The sequence below is a fragment of the Lineus longissimus genome, chromosome 16 (assembly GCF_910592395.1).
Source record: "Lineus longissimus chromosome 16, tnLinLong1.2, whole genome shotgun sequence".
NCBI lineage: Eukaryota > Metazoa > Nemertea > Pilidiophora > Heteronemertea > Lineidae > Lineus > Lineus longissimus.
The window spans coordinates 4003426-4026539 of record NC_088323.1 but is presented as its reverse complement, the minus strand read 5'-3'; the positions used below and the strand labels follow the sequence as shown (position 1 = coordinate 4026539).

General features: G+C 39.3%; 1 protein-coding gene across 10 annotated transcripts in view; it reads left to right on the top strand.

Moving 5' to 3' along the window:
• Positions 1-22878, top strand: part of LOC135500480 (zinc finger CCCH domain-containing protein 10-like) — an 80142-nt gene extending 57264 nt beyond the window's left edge. For 8 of the 10 annotated variants that reach the window (XM_064791987.1, XM_064791979.1, XM_064791985.1 and 5 more), the window contains one exon: positions 14795-22878. In XM_064791987.1, the coding sequence (XP_064648057.1) occupies positions 14995-16320 (1326 nt within the window). In that variant the 5' untranslated portion in view covers positions 14795-14994 and the 3' untranslated portion in view covers positions 16321-22878. Of the gene's footprint in view, positions 1-9650; positions 9861-12820; positions 12952-14794 lie in introns of those variants that run through there. The other 2 variants (XM_064791989.1, XM_064791988.1) reach the window with 2 other exon arrangements.
• Positions 22879-23114: the final 236 nt, after the last annotated feature.

Genomic DNA, 23114 nt, shown 5'->3' with positions numbered 1-23114 from the left:
TGTCAATCCTAGTTGAATGCTTTGAATGGCTTAAAACGACCATGTGCATTGCATCAAAAACAATGTTTAGATTGGTGAAACTCCAATACCACAAAGGTCATGTAGTTTGTGGTTGACGCATTCGTGTAGGTTGCTTGTAGGCTTCCTGTGCATTACACATGACATACACGAATTCCGGTATGTCTATTGTGATTGGTACTGCATCAATTTGAATCAAAGGGCTGAAGTTAGCGATAAAACTCAAGCTATTTTCCTGCCTATGATTGAACTTATTGCTTCAACACATCCCCTAAAAACAGTGAAATATACCAAAACCTCCGAAAATGACTATCGTTCATTTTATCACTCTCCAGTCTCTGAAGTGCAGAATATATTTACCGCCAGTCGCCATTAACTCATTTATGGCGTAAATAATGACGCACCAGGGTGATTATGTTTGCGTAGCGGGGTCTTCTGTTGACTTTGACTTTGAGGATGCGAGATGTGTGGATGATGAAGCTTTTTTGGTAAGGTTTTCTTTAGTCAATATTTGATCAAGTAACCCGACCGGAAGTCCAACCCATGACCTCTTGATCATGAGGCCGACTCTCTTCCACTGCACTACCGTTGCCCTACACTTCTCTTAGAGAACCTCCTCAGGCTGCGTCTCTGCCTCAAGGCGTTCCTTCTGGGAATATTGATTATTTTCATGTCACCGGAGGTAACGTGTGAAATGCAAGAAACACCCCCCTAAGGATTCAGAGGAAAATGGGATAATATGATCACATAATTGAGCCTGCAAATGTCAAGACAAATAAATGTGGCATTTTTACTAGAGCGGTAATTTTGGAACTCTCTCTCAGTTTGTTTTTCGTGCAATTTCGTTAAGGCTTTTTCTAGCGGGGATTTTTTTTGTTGGTTTGCAAAATATGAATTGGTAATTGTTGGAAAAACCGAAAGAGGGAAGGATTTTAGAGAACCGAAAGGTTGAATAACAAGAAAAAAATGTGTCGCCAAAATAGACCAAAAAATTACTATCGGGTGTGATGGTGCCAGTGCTTTTACCTGTGTGTGCTGCCAGCAGTAAGTGCACTGCAGATTAGCGCTGACTAGCAACTTTTGTCACTAATCAGAACAAAAAAAATTACCTCTGCAGAAAAGAGAGTAGTCAGGTCTAACCTTTCTCCGCAGGCAGTTTGTGGAGTGGTAAATCGTTAATCGATTACCGCATACTGGAGGGCGGGGCGGTCTCATATGTGTGATTGGACAATATGATCGTATAATTACATCGCCCCATTGTCAGAGATGGTTGACATCAAATTCTCAGGTTACTGGTTGGTAATATTGGCAATCAAAGGGAGTTATTGAATTTGCTTGTTTTTCCGACATGTATCAACTGTTTAATGGCTGTAGATAAGGTTTATACTCCTTTTGAAGGCCATAAATCGGATGGTTGAAAATTTAGGAAACTGCTCTGCTGTGTTCAATATTCTCCTCACTCTAAGAGTTCGTTCAGTTGTACGCAGCGAGTCTGAGCACATGTATTCCTCTTCTTGCCAAAGTATAACATACCCCCCCAAAAGTATAACATACCCCCCCCCCCCAGTCAAAGATGGTGCTGAACCAAGCTCCCTCCCAACTCTACTTCTTCTTATAAGAGCAAAGACAATCCTAATGTCCCCCGTTAAAGGCATTAGGGAAACGAGGCAAGTAGCTTTGGCGCAAAAGCTTTGATGTTGACCAGTTAGGGATGATGAAGATGAGAAACGGAATGTGAACGGAGATGGCTGTCCGATTCTTTGACGATTATCAGATCAAGTACAATCGTATTGCGCTCAATAACGAGGTCCGGTCAGTCGGTTTCCTGTTGCTGTGCTGGTCTAGCTGCTGGTGTGGGAAAGAACAGGACTCAGGAGACTGCATGTATGATAAGAAGACAGTTTGGACTTCTATTCTCATAAATTAGTCATATCATGATATAAGCTTACTGTATCCACAGAATTTTCACGTCTCTTTTATAACCGGGATCTTGGTTACTGGCAAAGTCCACAAAAATGGAATGTGTTGGTTTAAAGCGCATTTATAACCATTTCTGCCGGTTTTACCTTGGACCAAAGATACAAGTACCGTATTTTCCGGCGTATGACCCGCGGCTTTTTGCCCTCAAACAGGCCCAAAAAGTGGGGGTGCGGGTAATACAAAGGTGCGGGTCTTGCGTGGATTCTGAGAGGGATAAGCCCCAACCCCAAAGAAAAAAAAGGGGACCAAACTGGTTACTTGATAAGGATTTATGTCCATCGTTTTCGCATTGTTTTCAACCAATATTTCCGCCATGATCGCATAGTTTGTGATGTCTCCGCTAGGGAAAATAGTTACGGCCATGCTGGAATTGATCCACTTTGGTTAACAATTAAAAAAAACATGGCGGTTCTAGGATGTCAACATCAATGAATGGCTTACTATTTTTGGAGAATGCGGGTCTTGGAGCAGTGCGGGTCATAATCAGGTGCGGGTCTTGCGTGGCTTTAGGTAATGGTCAAAGGGGGTGCGGGTCATAGGGCAGTGCGGGGGATAATCCGGAAAATACGGTAGGTCATGTGTTTGTTTCTTTGTTTGTTACCTTGCATTTGATCCCGGAAAATGTACAGCAGTATCAGTCTTAACTGGTAAGTTGACCATCAATCCAACCGGGGAAGTGGTGCTCTACGTCCATAGCAATGATTGATGAGCAGAAAATACAACCCATATCAGATGCATCTGATATTATTCCTCACCAATATATCCTTGGGATTCGATGGGTAATCAGAACTTTTCAACAATTCCTTCGAGAGCTCCGCCAATATATATATTTATGGTTATTTACAGATGAATTCATCGCCAGGTGATGATAATAGGACCAATAACATTGTCGTAGATGGATTCCGTGTGATACTTCATTATCGCAGATATGAAATGTGTCTTTTATGTTTGTTCAGCAATTTAGACTAATGAAAAAGCACTTCATCAATCTGGCAAAGAGTTTGTTGTGATATCTATGATGGAAATATCTGATTATCTGAGGCAGATAATTCGAGTGGATGACAATTCAGTTTGATAGTTAAGTCTGGTTTTTTGCCTCAGGTAATTATTCGGATGGAAGAATTTGGCACATCTGTACCATACTTTAGACAATATGTGGCATATTGCGGTTTTGTCTTGAGGAGTTGATGAAGTTATTACCTTCCATCTTCTTCTTCTTCTTCTTAGCATTCTATTTACTCTTTCGTGGCTACACCACAGAACCTAGCTTAAGACTCTTTTATACCTTTTAAACCAGCCTTTGAGTTCAAGAGGTCTCTTTTGACTGACATTTCTTGTTCCTCTCTTGATCCCCAGAGCATTCTCTCCATTGATACATCATTCGGTCATGTCACCAGTTTCGAGGGTTGATGATTCCATTACAATCATCATTATGCTGCAGCAACAACTCCAATCTTAAATAAATGATGCAATTCTACAAGCAAAACATGTAAAGTAGCCGTAAATCTCACTTCGTGTCATCTTGGGTTTTTGCAAATTTATGCTTCACCTTCATATCCATCATTTCTCCCCAGTCAGCTCTCATTAAGAACTTAATTAACGACTCTTTTTAATATTTCATCAAAGGGTGCAACAATGATTACTCCCGGGGGCTTGTAGCGTTGTTTTATGCCAGTGTGATGAATATCTCTTGCATTTTCTATTAGGTGATCAATCACTTGCGATGAAAGTTTCAAAATTTCTCCGAAAGCATTGATGGTCTTAATCAAATAGAAAGCTAAGAGTTTGGTAATGAGAGTCATTAAGACATTCAGATATTCATTTGGCTATCAGTGTAGTAGAAATTTGTTGCCAAATGGTCTCATTTGTCAAAATCGGGATCTCTGATTAAAATCTTACCTCTCAATATGGGACAGTGACCTTTTTACCAAAGTTCTTTCGGTTGGCAGTATCTTAAACAGTTTCCCATCGTCAAGCTGTGCCTGTAGGGAATCAGGCAGTATACAAGAAACACACGACAAAAAAGGATAACATTTTCCATTGTTGATTTGAAGTTGTAGTTTCCATGGTTCCTAAGCTTTATTGCCACATCCCTCTTCAGTTTTCCTGACACTTCTTCTGGGTGTAGAGAGCGCTAAAGCTAATAGCTTGCGGGCGACTAGCTGTTGACATTACTATTGCATTCCTTCGTTACCTTTTTTATAGAGTTACAGTATTAAATGCGCTATGCGCCCACTGTGCAATCACAACTGTTTGGTTGGTGCGAAATAAGGAAGCAGTGAAAAAGCTTTCTAAATCGCACGCATTTCATTGTTTAATTTGAGGTGTTTAAGAATAGAAATTGATACCTAACTGTTGGCATTGTTTGGCTCATCTTTTTACAAGCCTTTCAAGCCCTAAAATGTGTTTATTTTGTCAACTACACAGTTAGAATATTGATTTTGCCGTTACACATTCAAGTTTAAGTTTATGTAAATCAATCTGTCTCCTCGAATTGTTGTCACATTGTTATCCAAATAATGGACATGTCATCTCATAGTAACAAATTGAAATGTAAACAGTATTAAATTGCAGCGTTTACCGAATGCTATCACGAACAGTTATCAAATATTTATGCTATTGATGGACGTTTGAGTGTATATCGAATTGATAATTGCCACGGTGCAGTTTGATCATCAATGTTCCACTCAATAATAAAATTAGTATAATGGCATATTGTCAATATTGTGTGTAAATAGTGTTATTGAGATGGATTCATGAATCGTTTTTTAATACAAAAAAAAAATTGTCCAATTCTACTTTATGCAATGCCACAGCCTGTTACAGTAAGAATGAAAGCAGTATACAGTTAATGTCACTCTCCTAACAATCGATTAAGGCACGTCATCATCATAAAGTTTCCATTTCTTTGCAATAATGATCAGACGAGACTTTCATGATCGTGTGAAAGTAGATCTCGAAAGCAGCACGTCTTCTACCAAACGATGGTAATTATGGACCTTCTGAATGAGATGCATGTTAGGGACATGTGAGTGAAAGTAATGTCTATCGGACTTATATGCTGATCATGACTTTCCTGTCATCTCGGCAACATCTTGCAGAAGTGTTGTAGAACTCTTGACAAATTGTTACTATATGTAACGCTGACTGCCAGAGCCAAAAGAGGCAGATTCCCCCTCCCTTTTTAATGGGACGCAGTCATCATACTGACGATTATGGCATAGGCACCAGATACAAGATTATCATGAGACAGAAATAAACACCCCTATTGACCCAATCCCTCTGTGGCAATGAACATACATCAGAGTCTAAACAGAGAAGAAGAAGAAGAATGATAAATAACAGATTGCACTAGTTATGATATTACCAGTAAATACCCATTGCTCAAGGATAAAATTTCACCCATTCCTTCCTCGAAAAACCTGGGATACCGCACTTCGGTGAAATACAGACTTTAAAACCACAATTGTGTTATCTTTGTAAACGTTGTATTGTAGTGAAAATATGACTGAATTCCGCAAGTTGCAACAGTACTGGTAATGATGGTTAGATTAGCTTTTGTAGAAGATTGTACAGTTATGTACGCTGTAATGTATGAAATATTGAGTCAGCTTTATTGATATGGACCTGGTTGCGGGTTGGTTAAAACTTGAGTTTATTCCTGATGCGGGGGTGGGTTACATTTGATGAAGGGTGGTAAAGAGAGAAATTATTTATGAAAAGGTTTGTTAAAATGGCCTTTGAAGAATGCAGATTCTATTTGTGGGTTGCACTCCTCATAACTTTGCACCTGATGGTATGTAGTTCAGGCTCTTGGCTGTGTGGTTTGTTTTGCCAGAGTTTCATTCCATTCATATATGTTCTACTCTGAATCTCTTTATGCTTTTTGAAATCTAATTAGGTGAGTTCAAAAACATCTTGCATAATACATGTAGGAAACTTGTGTTGAACGCGATAATCATGTGAATGAAACAGACTAGAGCTATCGAGCATGCCAACGCACAACTTTTTGCTCCTGGAGCATGTACTGCAATTAATAACTTGTGGTATTAGTGAGTATTAGTGACTTATGTTGTAGTGATTAGGGAGTTAGGAACCTTAATGTATTGTCACACTGCTGCGAGGGCATCGGCCAACTTGAACGTGGGGATTAGTGCGCTCGTAAAGAGTTGCCTTATGGTCCGAGAATAATCGCAGCTGCATAACATTGACTGAATCAGTGGTGATTATGAAGAGATTTGAGGAAAATGGCTGGTTTGCCGTTAGCGACTTGCCATGTTGTTTTGAATGCTACTCAGTTTTCAAGGACAATCTTTCGGCTATGTAAACATAGTCATACTTATGATAACAGTAGTCATATATCAAATTTAATTTCAATAGAATTATATCCTTTCTCTTCAAAACTAAAGATGCTAATGTAAAATGATTCGACATGACCTTGAAACTTCTTTACAAACTTTCCAACCATAATTGTGGCAATTTTCTCAGCTTCAGCCATGTGATACCTGAAAATTGAACTAATCAATGGGCGATAAAACAGCTTCGAGAACTGGATACATATTTATTTCGATAACATACGATGATAACCACATGGTTATTAGATACGTGGTGCGAATAAACATGTTGGTTGCCGCGTGTCGTAGTTATTTCGAGCGTATGAGTCCTAAATTGATTTTGCTATGACAGCATTGCCATACTTGGCCGTGAGAATTGTATTAGAATGATAAATGTTAGCAGAAGTGTTGGTAGCCTGTCTTCTCTCAGCTTGCAATGGTCTACCATGCCAAATGTGTCTGAACTTAAAAATAATGACGAATAAAAAGCTCTTATATAAGTACCAACCTTCAGATATTCAAGGTAAGTGTCGTTCAGACATTTTGATAATTGGACAGAAGCCTTTATAAAATGTAGATCACTTCCACCACCTGTTGGTGATCTATCAAACCGATCGAGGCAAAAATTGATTATCCTTCACCTATCAGACCGAGCTAACTAGCGGATCGATTGTGCATATTTGTTCAATATGTGATTGGTGTAGATATGTCAACATTATTTTATTTTGCTTGTGATCCTTGCATGTGGACGTAAATAACATGTGGGTCAAGCAGTTTGTCGATAAGGTTTTGCCGTGATGATTTGTAACCTGAAATTGAAAACTCTAAATGTGCCATTGACGCTCAATGATGGCTTCAAGATCATCTGCAGTCCGAACACCAAAGCTTCTCCAGGCTCCATTTCACCACCACATGATTTCCAACACAAACTGTGTCCAAAGGTTAGACTTCACTCCCTCATAAACTCAATATATGATGATTTGACTAGATTAGGATTACTGATAATCTGATCTATGGCTAGATACAAGGCCCAAGGGAAGTACACAGGTGGTCGTCAACTTGCCAATTTGACTTCTGACGCCGGTTGTTCAATAAAGTTAGAGTGCTCGGGAGAAAACTCGGGCCAAATGAAATTACCCATGGTCTAGGTGCCCTCTGTGTCCACCGCACAGAATGTCTGTGTGAGAATCCAGGATTACCATCCTCCAGTAGCAGGCCTTAGGGTCATTTCTAGCGCTACCAAAAGGGTTAAGTATCTTGCTCAAGGACTGTGAGGCAAAACATGGACTCAAGTCCGATGGGTCTTAGTTTTATAGTCCTATGGGTCTTAGTTTTATAGAGTCTTAGGTCTTAGGTCTTTAGACACCCAGCATTTGCTCATATCTTATATTTACAGCAAAAGTACCCAAATTAACTGCGCTGTAAGTTGTCACGTTCTATAAAATACTAGGGCTGATATTCAGCAGGGCCCCGCTGTTTTAAGTCTTCCTTCGTTCCCCACAGTTCCTTCTCGACACCCCATGAATGAAATTGATGACGTGACCTATCAACCCAATAGCTTGAATGCATTTCTACCCAATCCCAGATAAGTAAAAGTCTCGACCTTTTCTCATTGTGCGCGGTGGCCACTTGCAATTTCTACAGAAGATTAATCTGTATTTGTCGGCAGTGATGACGTCATTTGCACATTGAGAGTGAAATGTCTCAGAAACTATGACCAACCTCTTGCGTTCAGCGATCTCATCTGCTCACTTTGCTGTATAAATCAGCGACAAGCAAATCCATGCTAAAGGACAGACATCTACAGCTTATTCGAAAGCCGCATTAAAATTTTTCTCAGCTGAACAACCAGATTTGTCTTGGTGATTACCGCCTTGGTTATTTCATCGTCCGTTTCCACAGCGACGGAAATTAAACTCTGTTTTTTTTATCGCCAGGTTTATTGACAAAGTTGATCTTCATCACAAAGAAGTGGTTTGTTGATTCAGGTCTCCAGGATTAATTGAGCTGTGAACTTTGGAAAATAAGAGAGGGCTATGGGAGAGGGTCTGTCTGGAGTTACTTGGACAGTGTGTTTTGTTTTCCTAGCATACAGTCCCAATCACAATTGACATCCATAAATGTGTGTATGTTAAGCGCAATGTACACGCATCCAATGCACGGGTTGGGCAACCTCCAAACCTCGATGTAACCTTTGCATGGCTTACGGGCACCTTTCGCACAGTAGGATCACAGTGTGTTTCCCGAGACTTGAGATTTGTGCAAAACCTTGTTTGGCAATGTGCACCTAACCAGAGTGCAAGCTGCATGCAGCTTACATAGAGCCAGAGTGTAGGTTGTGCGCAGCTAATATGCAAAGCAGAGGGCTTGTTAATTGTGATTGGGATTGTAGGCCCCCCCCCCCCGGGGGTTTTGGCTGGTCTAAGGTGGTTGCAGATCTTCACAGATGCAGAACATCACCACACTGTATACATATCACAAAGAATGGCTTTCTGCATCACCCTGGTGAAACCTGGGTGATGTTCTCGGTCACATATTATGACATTGCCCTTTTGGACCTAACAACAGTGCACAATACCGCTTTGTTTTTGTTATGAATATCTCAGACTAACTTTGGTAATAAATATACCGCACAGTCGTATTCCCGCAAGTCGTAATACTGCTCTTATTGTTTAAAAAACACCACACAACCACTGGAGAGTACTCCACGGGGAGGCATCCTGCGTGATAGTGATAAATTATGACGCTAATTAGATATCGACGCTACTGTAATATACTGTTTGCGTGGATAATGAACCAGTCGCACACCATTGTTCCGTAACAATCGAAGCCAGGAAGTGCTAGAAAATGCCATGAGATTGAAAAGCATTGATGAGACCTGTTGCTTTTGTAAGTAATGAGAGTAATTTTCCTCAGACTGATTGATGGGTTACTTGACAAAGAATGTCAATTTCATTATGGGAGCCATCCTAAAATATATATTCGTTTGTGAGGGTTTAGAGTTGGCGATTTATGAGGTCAGATGGCCAAGTTTGAATCTAATGCATCATGCGAAAAAATCATCGAGGTGAGGGACTAGCATTGGACAATGTTTGATAGAAAATTCACGGATTGAGGGAAATTAGATGATGTACATGTAATCGTTATATCAGAGTACCATGCATTAGACTGCTATCAAGCAGTTAAGGAATTTGTAAAATTTTGAACTGAGCAGTTATTGCGCATATGGCTACAAATTCTTGATGAGAAAAAATTCTGCCATGCCATTCTATCGCTAACAACGATTAATTTGAATCAATTTGATAAACATGGTCAGCTGCTGAATTAACGGCCTGCATCAAGGGATCAATAAGGAGTAATTTTAATTTCATCATCGGTGCAACGATACGTGCAACAGTTGGCTGTACGGGACTGGACAACACACGTCGCATGATGGGTTATTGGCTCGCATCTGTAGTGGGTATCTTGTGTCAATTGCGGATTATATCCTCGTGAGGCTATTGATAGTTTGAGATTATCATTAGCTAGGTACGGTAATCATGTTTTTGTATCTTTTTTGTAACATTATCTCTTCTTCTTACTTTTCCTTTGCCAGTTCTCAGTTGGTTATTTATCTGTTTTCTGCCATGTCAACATCATGAGCTACTGTAGTGAGGCTCATTAGGCCAGTTTGGGGAGTTTATGTACTCTAGTAGTAATACAGTGGAACCCCGATAACACGACCACTCATGGGACCGAGGTTGAATGGTCGCGTTTATACCAGGGTGGTCCCGTTAGTGAAGTTGAAAATCCGGGGACAAAATGCATAATTAGGTTTTTCCGCCAAAATTGATAAAAAATTGAATCCGTTTAATGATTTATAAAAATGATGTAAATATAATATTGGAGTAGGAATACTATAGCGCTGAATCCCACACACTCTTGACTTATTTATCCTCTTGCCACACCCTACAAGAAAAAATTATTATGAAAAAATTTATTATGAAAAATATCATGACTGTCGCAATTAAAATAGTCAATCCATCCATGCAAGGTAACAAGTATCATTAGAGTCGCGTGGTATTGATGTCTGCTGTTGCGTGAAGAGAAAAATCCATACGCTAAACACACTTTCATTTCTCTGCGGTTAAAAATTTGCCCTCGGGCACTGCTGGAGAATGTTCCAATTGGAATTATTAGTTCTAGGTTGATCCACTTCAGAGAATTTCATCCGCCAACCGATAGTTATAAATGTATGACTCGAGTGTAAGATTGAATGTGTATACCTGATAATTATTGTAATTGTGTGAACTTTGATGTTTGAAATTGCTATTGGCAGCGGTCTGTGTCATGTTGCTAGGCAAAATCAACAAGGTGAGATTAACCCTTTTTATTTAGATGTTTGATTTATGAAAAATACAGACTATCATAACTCCGTGACAAGGACCCTCCGTGACAACATTCAATCAATGATATTTTGCCAAAGTCACAGATGAGATAAGTTGGTTACTTTATGTAGGTAACGATGGGGCCAATCGAGTAAAATATGTCGGATACAATGAGTCGATTTCATTATCTTCCACTTACATCTTAGAATCTAAGGACATGGGTCATCAACTGCAAAATTACGTTACCAGGGCAACGGCACTGTTTCCGTAAATAAGTAACGAACTTTATTCATATTGATAGAAGAGTCATTACGGCGTAATGCACTTCACAGAATAAGGAATTATGGGGGAAAAAACTAGATTATTGCGGTGAAGGGTTCGAGTGTGATGCGGAACCGCCGGTTATGAATTTACAAGATTCGGGTCAAGACAATGTTGAGATTTAGTTGAAGAGTCTTGTGCTGCATCGGTGGCAGAATTTGTAATGGTCAGGTTTGCCAGTGTTAAAACGTGCGAGTTCAAAGGCTATCCTGATTACAGAGGTCAATACGAATGGAACAACCAATTCAGAACCAAAATCGATGTCTTTAAAGACGGTGTCCTGGGTACAAGGTGAGATCGTGATAATAGATCGCATGTGTTGGCGATTGTGGCCTTATTTATGGAGATTGCTAGCAGCCTCATCTTTGCCTGTGACTCAACGATAGTACATGTAGCATGAATTGGAAATCTGAAGAAATTGACACAGCTAACAGCACACTGATGCAAGGAGACAGTTATTTGACGAAATTGACAACTGTTGCCTTATCCCCTGTAAGCCAACATCATGCTACACCAATTAAAACACGTCCCTCTGCAACATCTTCTTTGCCACCCAACGATATTAGCATGAATTGGCAATCTTAAGAAATTGACACAGAGCTGACAGCACATTTCATGCTAGGATTTTTTGGACTAAATTGACAACTGATGTTGAATTCAAAATGCTTCCTCTTTAAAGGGTCGACCTAGTGCTGGTTTGGGAGCGGTTCGGGTGAAGTATCTTTCTATCTAAAGATATTTATCAATCAGTTGCAAAAAAGCAAGAAATTTAGAAGATTAGAAATTTTGTGTGCAATTCCAAAGAATTCTTTCTGAAATAAGGAGAGTTTCAGACTTGAAGAGGCTTCCCCTGAATCTGTGCATCAGCTCAGTCTGCTGAGTCTAAAAGTCTTTCAATCCTAGAAATACACATTATGTATTAAAATATATTGCATTTTGCCGACAAATTCGCTATTAAGTAAGGTATGATGCAGTGCGACGTGCTAGCCCTCATCATACGTGTAGAGCAAGCAATGGGTTGGTGGGATTGGAGATGCCATGTCCACTGCATTGGTCCTGAAATTAACGCCTTGGGGATTTTACCCATTTAGCGAGTATGGGCACTAGCGTAGCGTGTCCAGGAGGAATAACAATTTGGCTAATTTGGGCGCTGGCACAACGAGGCTGATACGTACATCTGTGGGCTCCAGTGGATAATTTATTCAATGCTGATGGTCATTTTCGATGCCCAAGGGTATCATTAGCGTTTCGTTGAAATGGGGAAAACAGCATGTCATGTTTTTGCTGACAAAACATTTTATTGGAGGGGAGTGCAATGGTATGTGTTTTTTGGGGGAGCAGGTGGGAATGCTTTCTAAGCTTGTAGTAATCAGACCAGAATACATCTCTTGGTTTGCTAGTAATATTTTTCTTTAGTGATGACTGTGATGAGAAAAACCCTTGTGGTTTTTCATTGGTTTTGTGACTGTGTTTCTTAAAGAACTTTTTATACCAAGATGCATGTTTTCGTGCTTACCAAGTCAAAGTATGGTAGCATGTTCTTCGAGCCAACACACAGGCCTTCTAGAAAGTTAAGGAATATGGTGCATTCAGTGCATTCACTTTCACAGCCTGATATTGTAGATGTACATGTCCCAAACTCCCTTTTCAAGTTACTTATCCTGGCTCTCTCAGCTTCAACTCAGGAGCACCACTAAGGCTATCTGTTACCCTTTTGCTATGAGAGTCACGTTGTGGTACTTGCCTGAACTAAAGAATCACGGCACAAACTTTCATTCACAAAAACAACACGTTGCTCTTGGGGATATTGGTTGCATTATTTGTTGCTTGGTGTAGCAGACACGTTCACAGCTGATTTCTTTGTCTTGAATGACAGTAGGAAGGGTGAAATAGCATGGTTTTGGATGAAAAACGTTATTCTGTCAGACAATGTGAGTTAGTTTTGTTAACTTTTTTCGAGGTTGGAGAGATATCAGTTGCATTCTTTGGTTTTCGCATGAATGGAGACGGGTTGCATTCTGTGGTTCTCGTAGGGATGGAGGCAGGGTTAGTAACGTCTCTTTGCATGTTGCTGGTGAATAGAAATAGGTCAGTTGCAGCACTTTTTGTCTTCAAGGTAGGTCGTTGACCAGATCGCAAACATAAAACTCCTAAAGCATTTTGCAGTTCACAGCATTGTCATGGAATTCTTTGTAACAGTGATCGCATGTCACCTTTCAATGAAACTCATTCTGAGGTAAAGCAATCAAAAATCCCACTCGCTTCTCCACGCAATATTCTAATCCTGATCATAAGTTCTCACATGGATGGAGTCTAGGTGAAGCAACCTCCTGTAGCATGTAGCTCTTGGATAATTCTTTCTGTCGATTATGACATCAAGAATTCGTTTTGTGTCTTGGATACTTGAGGTATATCGGTTGCGGTCTTTGATGCTAGTGTGGTTGGAAGTGAGAGTTAGTAACGTCTGATCGCTTGTAGCTTTTTCGATAAAAAAGCTTTTCTGTCAAACACAAGATCATCATACTGTTTCTTAGAGACGGTAATGTAAACATATCATGTTATGTCTTAGTTGGTCCTCTCTACTCAAAGTTTAAATCCGGCTCTTCTCAATCATGGGATGACTCCTTGACATTGTTGTTTATTGGATGTCTGTGCCAGTCTTCAGTACTCATCTGTCAGTGTCACTTTCTCGAGAATTAAATGTTATTTAGGAGACTTCTAAGAGGCTAAGCTGCCATGCAGTCATACAGAATTTAAGAGGCTGTCATTCCGGATGCAATATGTCAGTTTCGAGGAGAGTTTGATATGAACACAGATGTGTCCATTATTGATCCATTTGACTATTTAAAAAGCATTTGTTAGTACGTGATGTTTTATGGTGATCGCTATACTATCAGGGGTCTCTTTCATACCTTGTTTGAAGTTGTGAATCACCTTCTTAAAATAACATTTCACAGAAAGCTGCCTATTTAGGCTGCCATCATTTGACAGGTTTTTAACTTTGTTGCCATCAGCTGCAATTTTCAGTCTCGTTTCCCCAAATGGGGTGGGCTCCACCTGATTCTACCTCACCGACATGCCAAGTAGTATCGATCTACACCTGTTATATACACTTAAGTGCTAAAGCAAAATGTTGACAGCATTTGTGTACTTCCACTTCGAACACTCGACTGGTATGATTTTACACACTTAAATATCGATCCGAAAACATTCAATTGAAAACTTTCAGGAATCCATTGTATGCCAGTTGTAAAATACTTTTTCTTTGATACATGCATCACATTTGTGATTTTCAAGGGGCTAGTATACGAGGTGGAATGTTCAATTCTTGACGGGCAAGATTTTCCAGTTGCAGATTGCCATAGGTTTTCCAATAACCTGATTAAAAAGTATGGTACGCACATTTATGCAATTTTTTCCAAATGCACTGTCAAATGCAAATGGAAACAGTGCAAATATGTCTAATTTAATTCATATTGTCCGTTATGTATGCTACTTGCAGTAGAATCCTATTCCAAAAAGCTCTCATGCACCTGGGTCACTTATATGATGGGACTTAACAGAAACAACTGGCAAGGGTGTGTTATTCAAGCATCAAAACATTTAAATATAATACATGGCATATAAAATTGGATGAATTAAAATCATTTTCAGCAAAAGAATAAAATATCTGTATTTTTTTGTTAGTTACAGGTTGGGTCTGCTGAGGTATTTTCCTATCAATTGAAAACTTGTCAAAAAATATATATTTATACCATTTGTTTTTTCTTTCAGATTGATGCAAAGTGCGCTGTAAATGCTTGAAAAGTGCTGCGGCGGGTACACTCAACTTCTTCGAAATCTTTTCTGCTGTACGCTGAGCGGTTCTGATCCCTCCGAGCTGCATTGAATAACGTCCTGCAGCCTGCCGAAAAGACAGTGCGATTTCAAACTCGTTTAGGCCAGGATCAACGGTCCAGCTGATCATTGCAAACATGTCCGACAAAAATAGTGACGATGAAAAAATGAACGGTAAAATTGGTGACGACATTTGTCGTGATTTTCTGCGGAACGTGTGCAAGCGCGGTAAAAGATGCAAATATCGCCACCCGGATAATTTTGAGGCAAGAGTTCTTGGAAAGCAACAGGAATACACGTTCTGCCATGATTTTCAAAATACTGGCTGCAGACGTCAAAATTGTAAATTTATTCACTGCACCCGCGAGGAGGAGGAATATTACAAACAAACAGGGCAGCTACCAGTTAGATTGCAACAAGCGGCAGCGCTGGGACTAGGCGTGCAGCCAAGCGAGTTACCCGTATTAAAGGGCGAAGTCCCAATCTGTAAGGACTACTTAAAAGGCGAGTGCCGTCGCGCAGGGAAGTGTAAATATCGCCACGTTTCGGCGAGCGATTACGAAATTGAACTGCGTAGGTTAGAGCGCCAAAGTCGCAGTCTAATAACGTCGCGTTTTGATACTTTTGATGATATACTTGACAGGTACGAACTTGAGTCACCATTAAAGAGACGTCGCCTGGAGGACTATGAGTTTAACAATGTTTTGGATCGATACGGGACTCACGCGACAACACCGACTGCAACGATGACACGGCCAATCAGTGTTGCCACAGATTATAGACTCATCGAGGACGAAAATACAATTTTACGCCGAAAAGTCGAGGAATTAAAGAAACAATGTAACGATTTGGCGGCAACGAATGAAGTTCTTTTGGAACAGAATGCAAGATATCGGATGCCGAAAACGAACACTGTGTCGTTGCAGTCTGTCACGACGCCATCTATAGTTAATGTCAGTCAAATAGCAACGCCAGTAGTGACACCATCATCGATCAGCGCCACGTCCATTACTCCGGCATTAGCCTCACTCACAAGTCTCACTCAAAGCATCAATACTAGCCTGCCACAACCCATAGCCCTGAACGGCGAATTAGCATCCCAACACCAACAAGCGCTACATCAACAGATGGAGCAGATTGCACAAGCTGCTGAGTTGGCGTCTCAGGCTAATCTTCCCACGGCGCAAACACTAGCAAACGTCCCCGATACCATCAATGCAGCCATAGTAACGCCTGTCTCCATCACGCAGGGGTTGTCAAATTTACCTAATGTTTCTCTCGCCCAGGTCACCGTGACACAAAATATGGCGCCGGCAGTCTCCATGTCTCAAACGATGTCTCAAACACTGCCGCAGATTAATATTAGCGGTCCAAACACACCGATGGTGTCGTATCCAATTGTATCGCAAGGATTATCAGCCATGTCGGCGGTCCGGTCGGTTTCTGCAACTTGTATACAATGAACTCGAAAGAGTGTAAATTTATAATTAGTGTTATTCTGGATGTGTTAACGTAGCGTGTTGAGGCCATAAGCAAGGATAAACCTATATAGGTCAAGTGTTGAAACATTTCGTGGCTAGCTTAGGCCATAAAATCAAGGACAACCCATATAGGTCAAGTGTTGAAACATTTTGTGGCTAGTTTTGGCCATAAAATCAAGGACAAACCTATATAGGTCAAGTGTTGAAATATTTTGTGGCTAGTTTAGGCCATAAAATCAAGGACAAACCCATATAGGTCAAGTGTCGAAACATTTCGTGGCTAGTTTAGGCCATAAAATCAAGGACAAACCCATATAGGTCAAGTGTTGAAACATTTTGTGGCTAGTTTAGGCCATAAATCAAGCACCAACCCGATTGGTCAAGTGTTAAAACATTTTGTGGCTAATTCAGGCCATAAATCAAGCACCAACCCAATTGGTCAAGTGTTAAAACATTTTGTGGCTAGTTTAGGCCATAAAATCAAGGACAAACCCATATTGGTCAAGCACTAAAAAACCGGTTAAAGCAAGAAACTACCTTGATCCAACAGGAATATTCTGTCTTCAATGCCTCAAGACTGATACCATGATGCAATAGTGCTCGCCATATCTAAACCCATAGTGAGACATCTATTTTAAAAGGCAGCCAGTTACCTTAGCTATTATGGTGTCTACCGGGTACTCGATATATGAAAGTTCCCTAAGGTTTCTAAAAAATGGATCATTGTATTCTGTTGAATTTACATGCAATAAGTATGCTAAGTATTGAGTTCTTAATCAATTTTGCTAGCACCTCTTCGTATTTGAAATATTGTATGTTAGATTACTGACTGATTTTGCTTGAAGTACACTCAAGATTACTGGTTGTGTGGGATGAAATATACGGAATGGACAGGATTAACAGAGGTGTCGGTCACCAGAGGGCCTCCGGATTTGATTATGCTGCAGTTTCATGTATGTCACCTCTGTGCAGGCCATGCAAAGTTCAGGGATTTCAATACGAATTTGTGAAGAATATGGTTTACAGTTGTTGTGTTACAGTCAACATTGTATTAATGAGAAAATTGCTTATGAGAGTAAGGACCTAAAAATTGTTAAAAAACCAAACGTGAGACACAGATTGATTGCACTTCATGCTGAGATATTCCACCTTTGATCATAATTACTTCGAATCCCATTAGCATTATTTTCATTTCACGATCTAACGACTAATATTAGTCGGCAAATCACGTTTCGCGCTTCAACAACTGCTCCTAATAATGCCCAGTATAGAGTTTTCTTATTTTTATCCATTTTATTCAATGCCCCCTCGTATAACTGCATGGTTATTTTCCTGAGCCACTGGTGAAAACAAACGGCGTACCTCTTTAATGAATCATCGAAGGAAATAGCCATTCATTAGGTAATGTTATGGTTCATTAACGCATGACATTAATTATAATGTGCATTAATTGAAGAGAGTTAATGAACTAATTAGTTGAACGGAACTAATCGTAATGGTTTTAAGTGGAGGTGTCCTGGGTCGCAAGAGAAATGTAAAACTGAAAAATTGTTTTCATCTGTAGCATGACAAATTTGCCGCAATCAATTTCTTAACCGAAATCATGGCAGCATTCGTCTTTTCAGTTTTCATTTCATATTTTAGAATGCACCAATGTGTTTGGTGATAAATGCTGCCTTCCCCAAGTCGCAGTTCTGTTTTATTTTGTGAATTACAAAAATAATTATGTTTAAAAAAGTTCATTGATATCCCAAGACTGTCATTTGCTGTTAACCTCTAGATGTATAAAAAGATATGTTTTGCTTTTTATGATATTCCTAAATGTTTTTGCACTTACAAACAAAATTGGCAGTTAATTGAAAGGCCATGTTGTATATTACAGTCGAATTTCACTACCTGGTGTCGTTTGTGCTTCTAAAATGCCTTTAAGCATTGTTCAGCCAACACAAATATGTACCACCTAGACAAAATTCCTCGAGGTTTTTTGGAAAATCAAAAACCCTTTGATGTTTTCCACCAGGTCAAAAACCTTTTGGGTTTTTCATTTTCCTTGTGGAGTAAAAACATCTAGGGGTTCATATTTGTGGATTTTTGGCTGAAAAACCATAAAAAAACTTCCTGCACGCCTCACTTCGTCACATCTGAATGCTCCCGGACCCCATCTCCAGAGACACTCAGTCACGGGTTCAATGTGGTAAAAAAATCAACATTAACAATTTCGTTTTTATTCAGTGAGTACATATAGTTTATTGATATTGGGACAAATCGGCCGCTGTGATTTCAAACTTGACTCTACATCTAAAAAGCTTTATATCTCCTAAGAATTTTAAAGGGACTATATTAAATGAAAATCAGAATTGCAGAATTACGGGGAATACTCTTCGTACACTTCTGAGATGTCCAAGGATAATATGTGTTATTGGAACTGTTAGAATAATAAGGTGCAAAGTGCTGAGAGTGCCAACTGTTGACTACAGTATTCCCCTATAATTCTGTGAAACTTCTCTGATTATTGTGGTTCTTCTTTCTTTCCACTGCTGGTTTACTAAGGATTTTGCCAAAATCGCTTTTTAGGCCTTGTAGGCCTACATGAATTTCGTTATTTTGTGTTATTGGATCTTAATTCAAAGTAATGTTTGCATGGGTTCTAATGGAATTCTAGATAACAAGAGTGGTCAGATTTTGTGATCACCCTTGTAAAATGTGGGCAAATATAGGTGATTTTACTGTACTACAGCATGCAAATAATGACTTCAAGATAAGCGATTACACTGTACTCCGAGGTGCAGATAAGACTTCGAAATGAGGCATTGTAAATTATGATTACTGCATTTTACAGCATTCAAGAGTACAAAATAAAATGGACTGAAATGCATGTTTTTGATATGTTTGAGTACATGTGTAAGACTGATGTTTTGGATAATACACTGCTATGAATACAAGCACAATCAAATAAAAAGAAAATTGTTGAAAATGCCATGAAAGAACTTACTGCCGTTAGGCATTGTATGTTGGTCAATGTTAAAATCTAAGAGTCTTTGAAATATTGTGATAAAAGTTTTTGCACGTGTAGGAAGCAACAAATAGCTGCTTGGCCTTTGGGAGGCCGAGGCGCAATGAACAGGGGTGTCTTAAACGTATATCTATCTATGTGAACGCTGCTGTTGACTCCAGTTGTAGTGGTTGACGCAATCACTGGAACCAGAGTGTAATATTGTGTACAAAATTAGCAGCAGACTGATATAGGCAGTATTCAACTGGCCTATTACCGAATACATCTTAATAAGCACTGGGCATAAGGATAGTACATGTATCTGATCAGGTAGACATGCTGCTCATAGCAGATTTGCAGGTATAGGGAGATGAATTCTGCATCTATTAACTGCTGGTATTATCCATATCTTCTCCTCACATATTTTGGTGATGGTGCTGTCAATTCTCAACCGATCCTCTTTATGGCATCCACAACAAAATATCCGCGTATCTTCGTAAAAACAATGATGCAATCGGGAAATTGTCTATATCGTATCGATCAATGTACTCACAAACAATATGAATATGACAGTGTGGTGAACTTTTATATTTTCTATCATAGACCAAATGGTTGTCACCAACAACAGTTACTAGATCTTGACCTGCTTGTTTTCGCCCCACAGTTAAGATCTGTAATGTGATGGCACAGCTATTGATCTTGAAACAACGTAATAAGTTGGTGTAAGCATTTGATTTTCTTTTATGTAATCATATTACAGGACCAGGCCTATGTCTCTAATGAATGTGGCTGTGGCCTCTTTGTTCCTCCAGTGATCCACAAAGCTTTGTCTCCATTGAGGTGCTATTTGGCCATGTGGCATAATAAATGGGTAAGATGGCCAATTTGGTAAAATGAGAAATTTATGAAGGGAAGGTGGGGCAGATACTCCCCCCTCCCCCCAAAAAAAACCCATGCAGCTGAAGAAGATTGCAGTTTTACAGAAAAATAAGACTTCCTTGGCTCGTTCGATCGGAGACACCAAAAATTTGATCACTTTGTTACTTCACATTTTCCATTTATAATCGTTGTTTGTTTTGAACTTCTGTGGGCAGTTTTCTTTGATATTTGAGCTCGTATCATCTATTTGTCCTTCCAACTAATCTATAGAATAACCCACGAAATGTGACTATATTATTCATATTGTCTCATGACAGCATATATTGTCTCGCCATTTTGAATTGATAGCCAATTGCCAAAATGTCTCTACGTCAATAAATGAGAAAAAAAATCGATTATTATGATTGTCGGAGATGGTTTCTCCCAAAGGTGTTGTTTAGTTGTATGTAGTATTTGAATATGTTCAACTAGTAATCTAAAATTCAGTTTTAAATGTCCGAACTAACAAATCTGACTCTCAATATTGAATTTATGAAAAACTTGAGAAAGTGCACAATTGGTAGACAAAAACAGTTGGTCTCAATTTGCCAAGCTCGGAGCAACACGCGCTTGCTTTCGCTGTGATGGGTCACAAATACTGCTTTGTTTCTAAGAAATGAGCTGCTCTTTCTTCAGGCATCCCAAGAAGATGTTTGGTTCTGTTGTATCCATCTGAACTTCAGCGCAAACAAGGTGTTTTTGAAAAATTGGTCGGCCGGACAAGTCTCAAGCGTATTCTATGTTCATTGGGTTTTTATCAACTTGAAATTTATTCAATTTTGAACAATTACCAGTCATTTTTCAATAGAATGACAGAAATATATAGCCACACTTGTGTTTGAATAATACCATTTACTATGCCGTATACTATTGATGTGTTGTATAATAAATCCGTTGTTCCCATCTTTCCACTGATGCATGAAATTAAGCGGCTGGTGCATGAGGCCTGTGTCCCCCTTTTTCAGCTAAAGCGATGATTTTTTCTGAGCACCTCTCCACAAGAACCAAATAACTATGTCTTATGTGATCCTTCAAAATGTCAAAATGTCCGAAATACAAACTTGCCTGCTGTTCAAGAAGCTATCAACTTCTTATAATGCTTGTTCATTGCATTCTATTTTGTCAGTTGAAAGAAATGCATTGAAGAGATTTTCATTATTTTTCAGAATGATGCCATGTACTACAACAATAAAAAATATTCTTCCAGCGTGTTGTTACTTCACCTATATTTCCCAATTTCAAATAATTTTGCTTGTTTTCCTTGTTTATTTACACTCCAAATGCAGTGTAGAATGTCCTGTCACCCTAAGGACAACCAGGATGACGAAATGGACTGCTTAGGAGTCTATGATTATTTTTTGACTAACCCTGCACTTTGAGTATTGACGTGATAGACAAGCTGTTCTTTTTGGTATTAATTTGGGCAGGTAAGATTTCCTTCCTGAACAGTTCTGAAGACAGTGAGCGTCGATTTATAAGTTCTCTGTTCAAGTCAGTTGGGTATAAAAGGCATGACTGGTTCGGACGACTGATGGGTGACCAATAAGCGCAATAAGGGAACTTATTAATGCAATATCTGCTATGCCCGATCTTTTAGGGCATTTTAGTTTAGAATCATGGCCACGATACAATGTTTCATGTTCGATAGTTGGAGGCGGATTAATAAAATGTGGGTTTTAAATGGGCTGTATTCCTCTGTTGTGTGGAATCAAAAATTACATATGATAAGGTAAAGGGGTACACTTATATAGCCCCTAATGTGTTGAAAAGTGCTGGTGGTACACATCAATGCACACTGAGGCTATGATTGTATAGGGGCCATAATTGTACGAACACCTTACCCTACACCTACCAAATAGGCAATGTCAAAAGGTTGGGGCATGTCGTGTTTAGAGGCTGCACCATAGCTTTTGACGAGAGGATATTTGTAGCATCGAAACCACAGTGAACAAGCATACATTGTCATGGTAATAATTATAATGAAGCATTCATGTAGATGTTCTGTCCAAAGTTGGGTCATTTTTCCAACTTTGGCGACCAACAAAAATGTTTAAACTCTTATTGTTGATAATGACATTGGTGTTATTTGTGTTTATGATTTTTATGAATTAAATCGGGATGTATTTATATTATACTCTTTTGATGAAGAGAATCTGTTTATAGTTTAAAACTGTTTTTGAAGGTTTGACCACTTCTGCTTGGCGATAGAAAACACATCAATTCATCAGTGGACTCAAATCATGATATCAGAAAATAAGTAGAAATTGGCCCCGTAAAGCAGACCAGGTTTTGAAAATAATCGAGAATAATTTAATTCTTGATAAACTCATACACCTGTGTGTGTGGTATAGCCTGGTTATTTCTGGGATGTTCATCACAATATACCTTTGGGAGATCCAAACTATCATAAGCATTAAAAGTCTTTTTTCATAATGACATCCCCTTCAGAAGTGGTCGTCCTTGTTCACCCTGAGCTCTGACTCGTCGAAATCAAGGGGTTTGACATCAGCTAAATAATATATGTACGGAAGTTCAAAACTGTAATTTTATGTATCAGTCTCAATTAAAGTGACGATGTACATGTAAAATGTGAGAAAATAAGAAATGCATTGAAATGCTTGATTTTATTACGATTGACTTGTGCCATTTATTACTGTAGGAACAGATGTGATGAACTTATGTCTGTAAGTCACACACTCTCCGAAGACAGTCACAACCCTGGAGGAGACACTACAAATTGTATTTTGCTTCATCATTACATCACCGGAGACTGACCCACAGATTACCAGCTCAAAGTCAGCAAGTAGGATCTGATATATTGAACCAGTCAACACTCAATATAAGAACATGGTCGATCGAATTATCA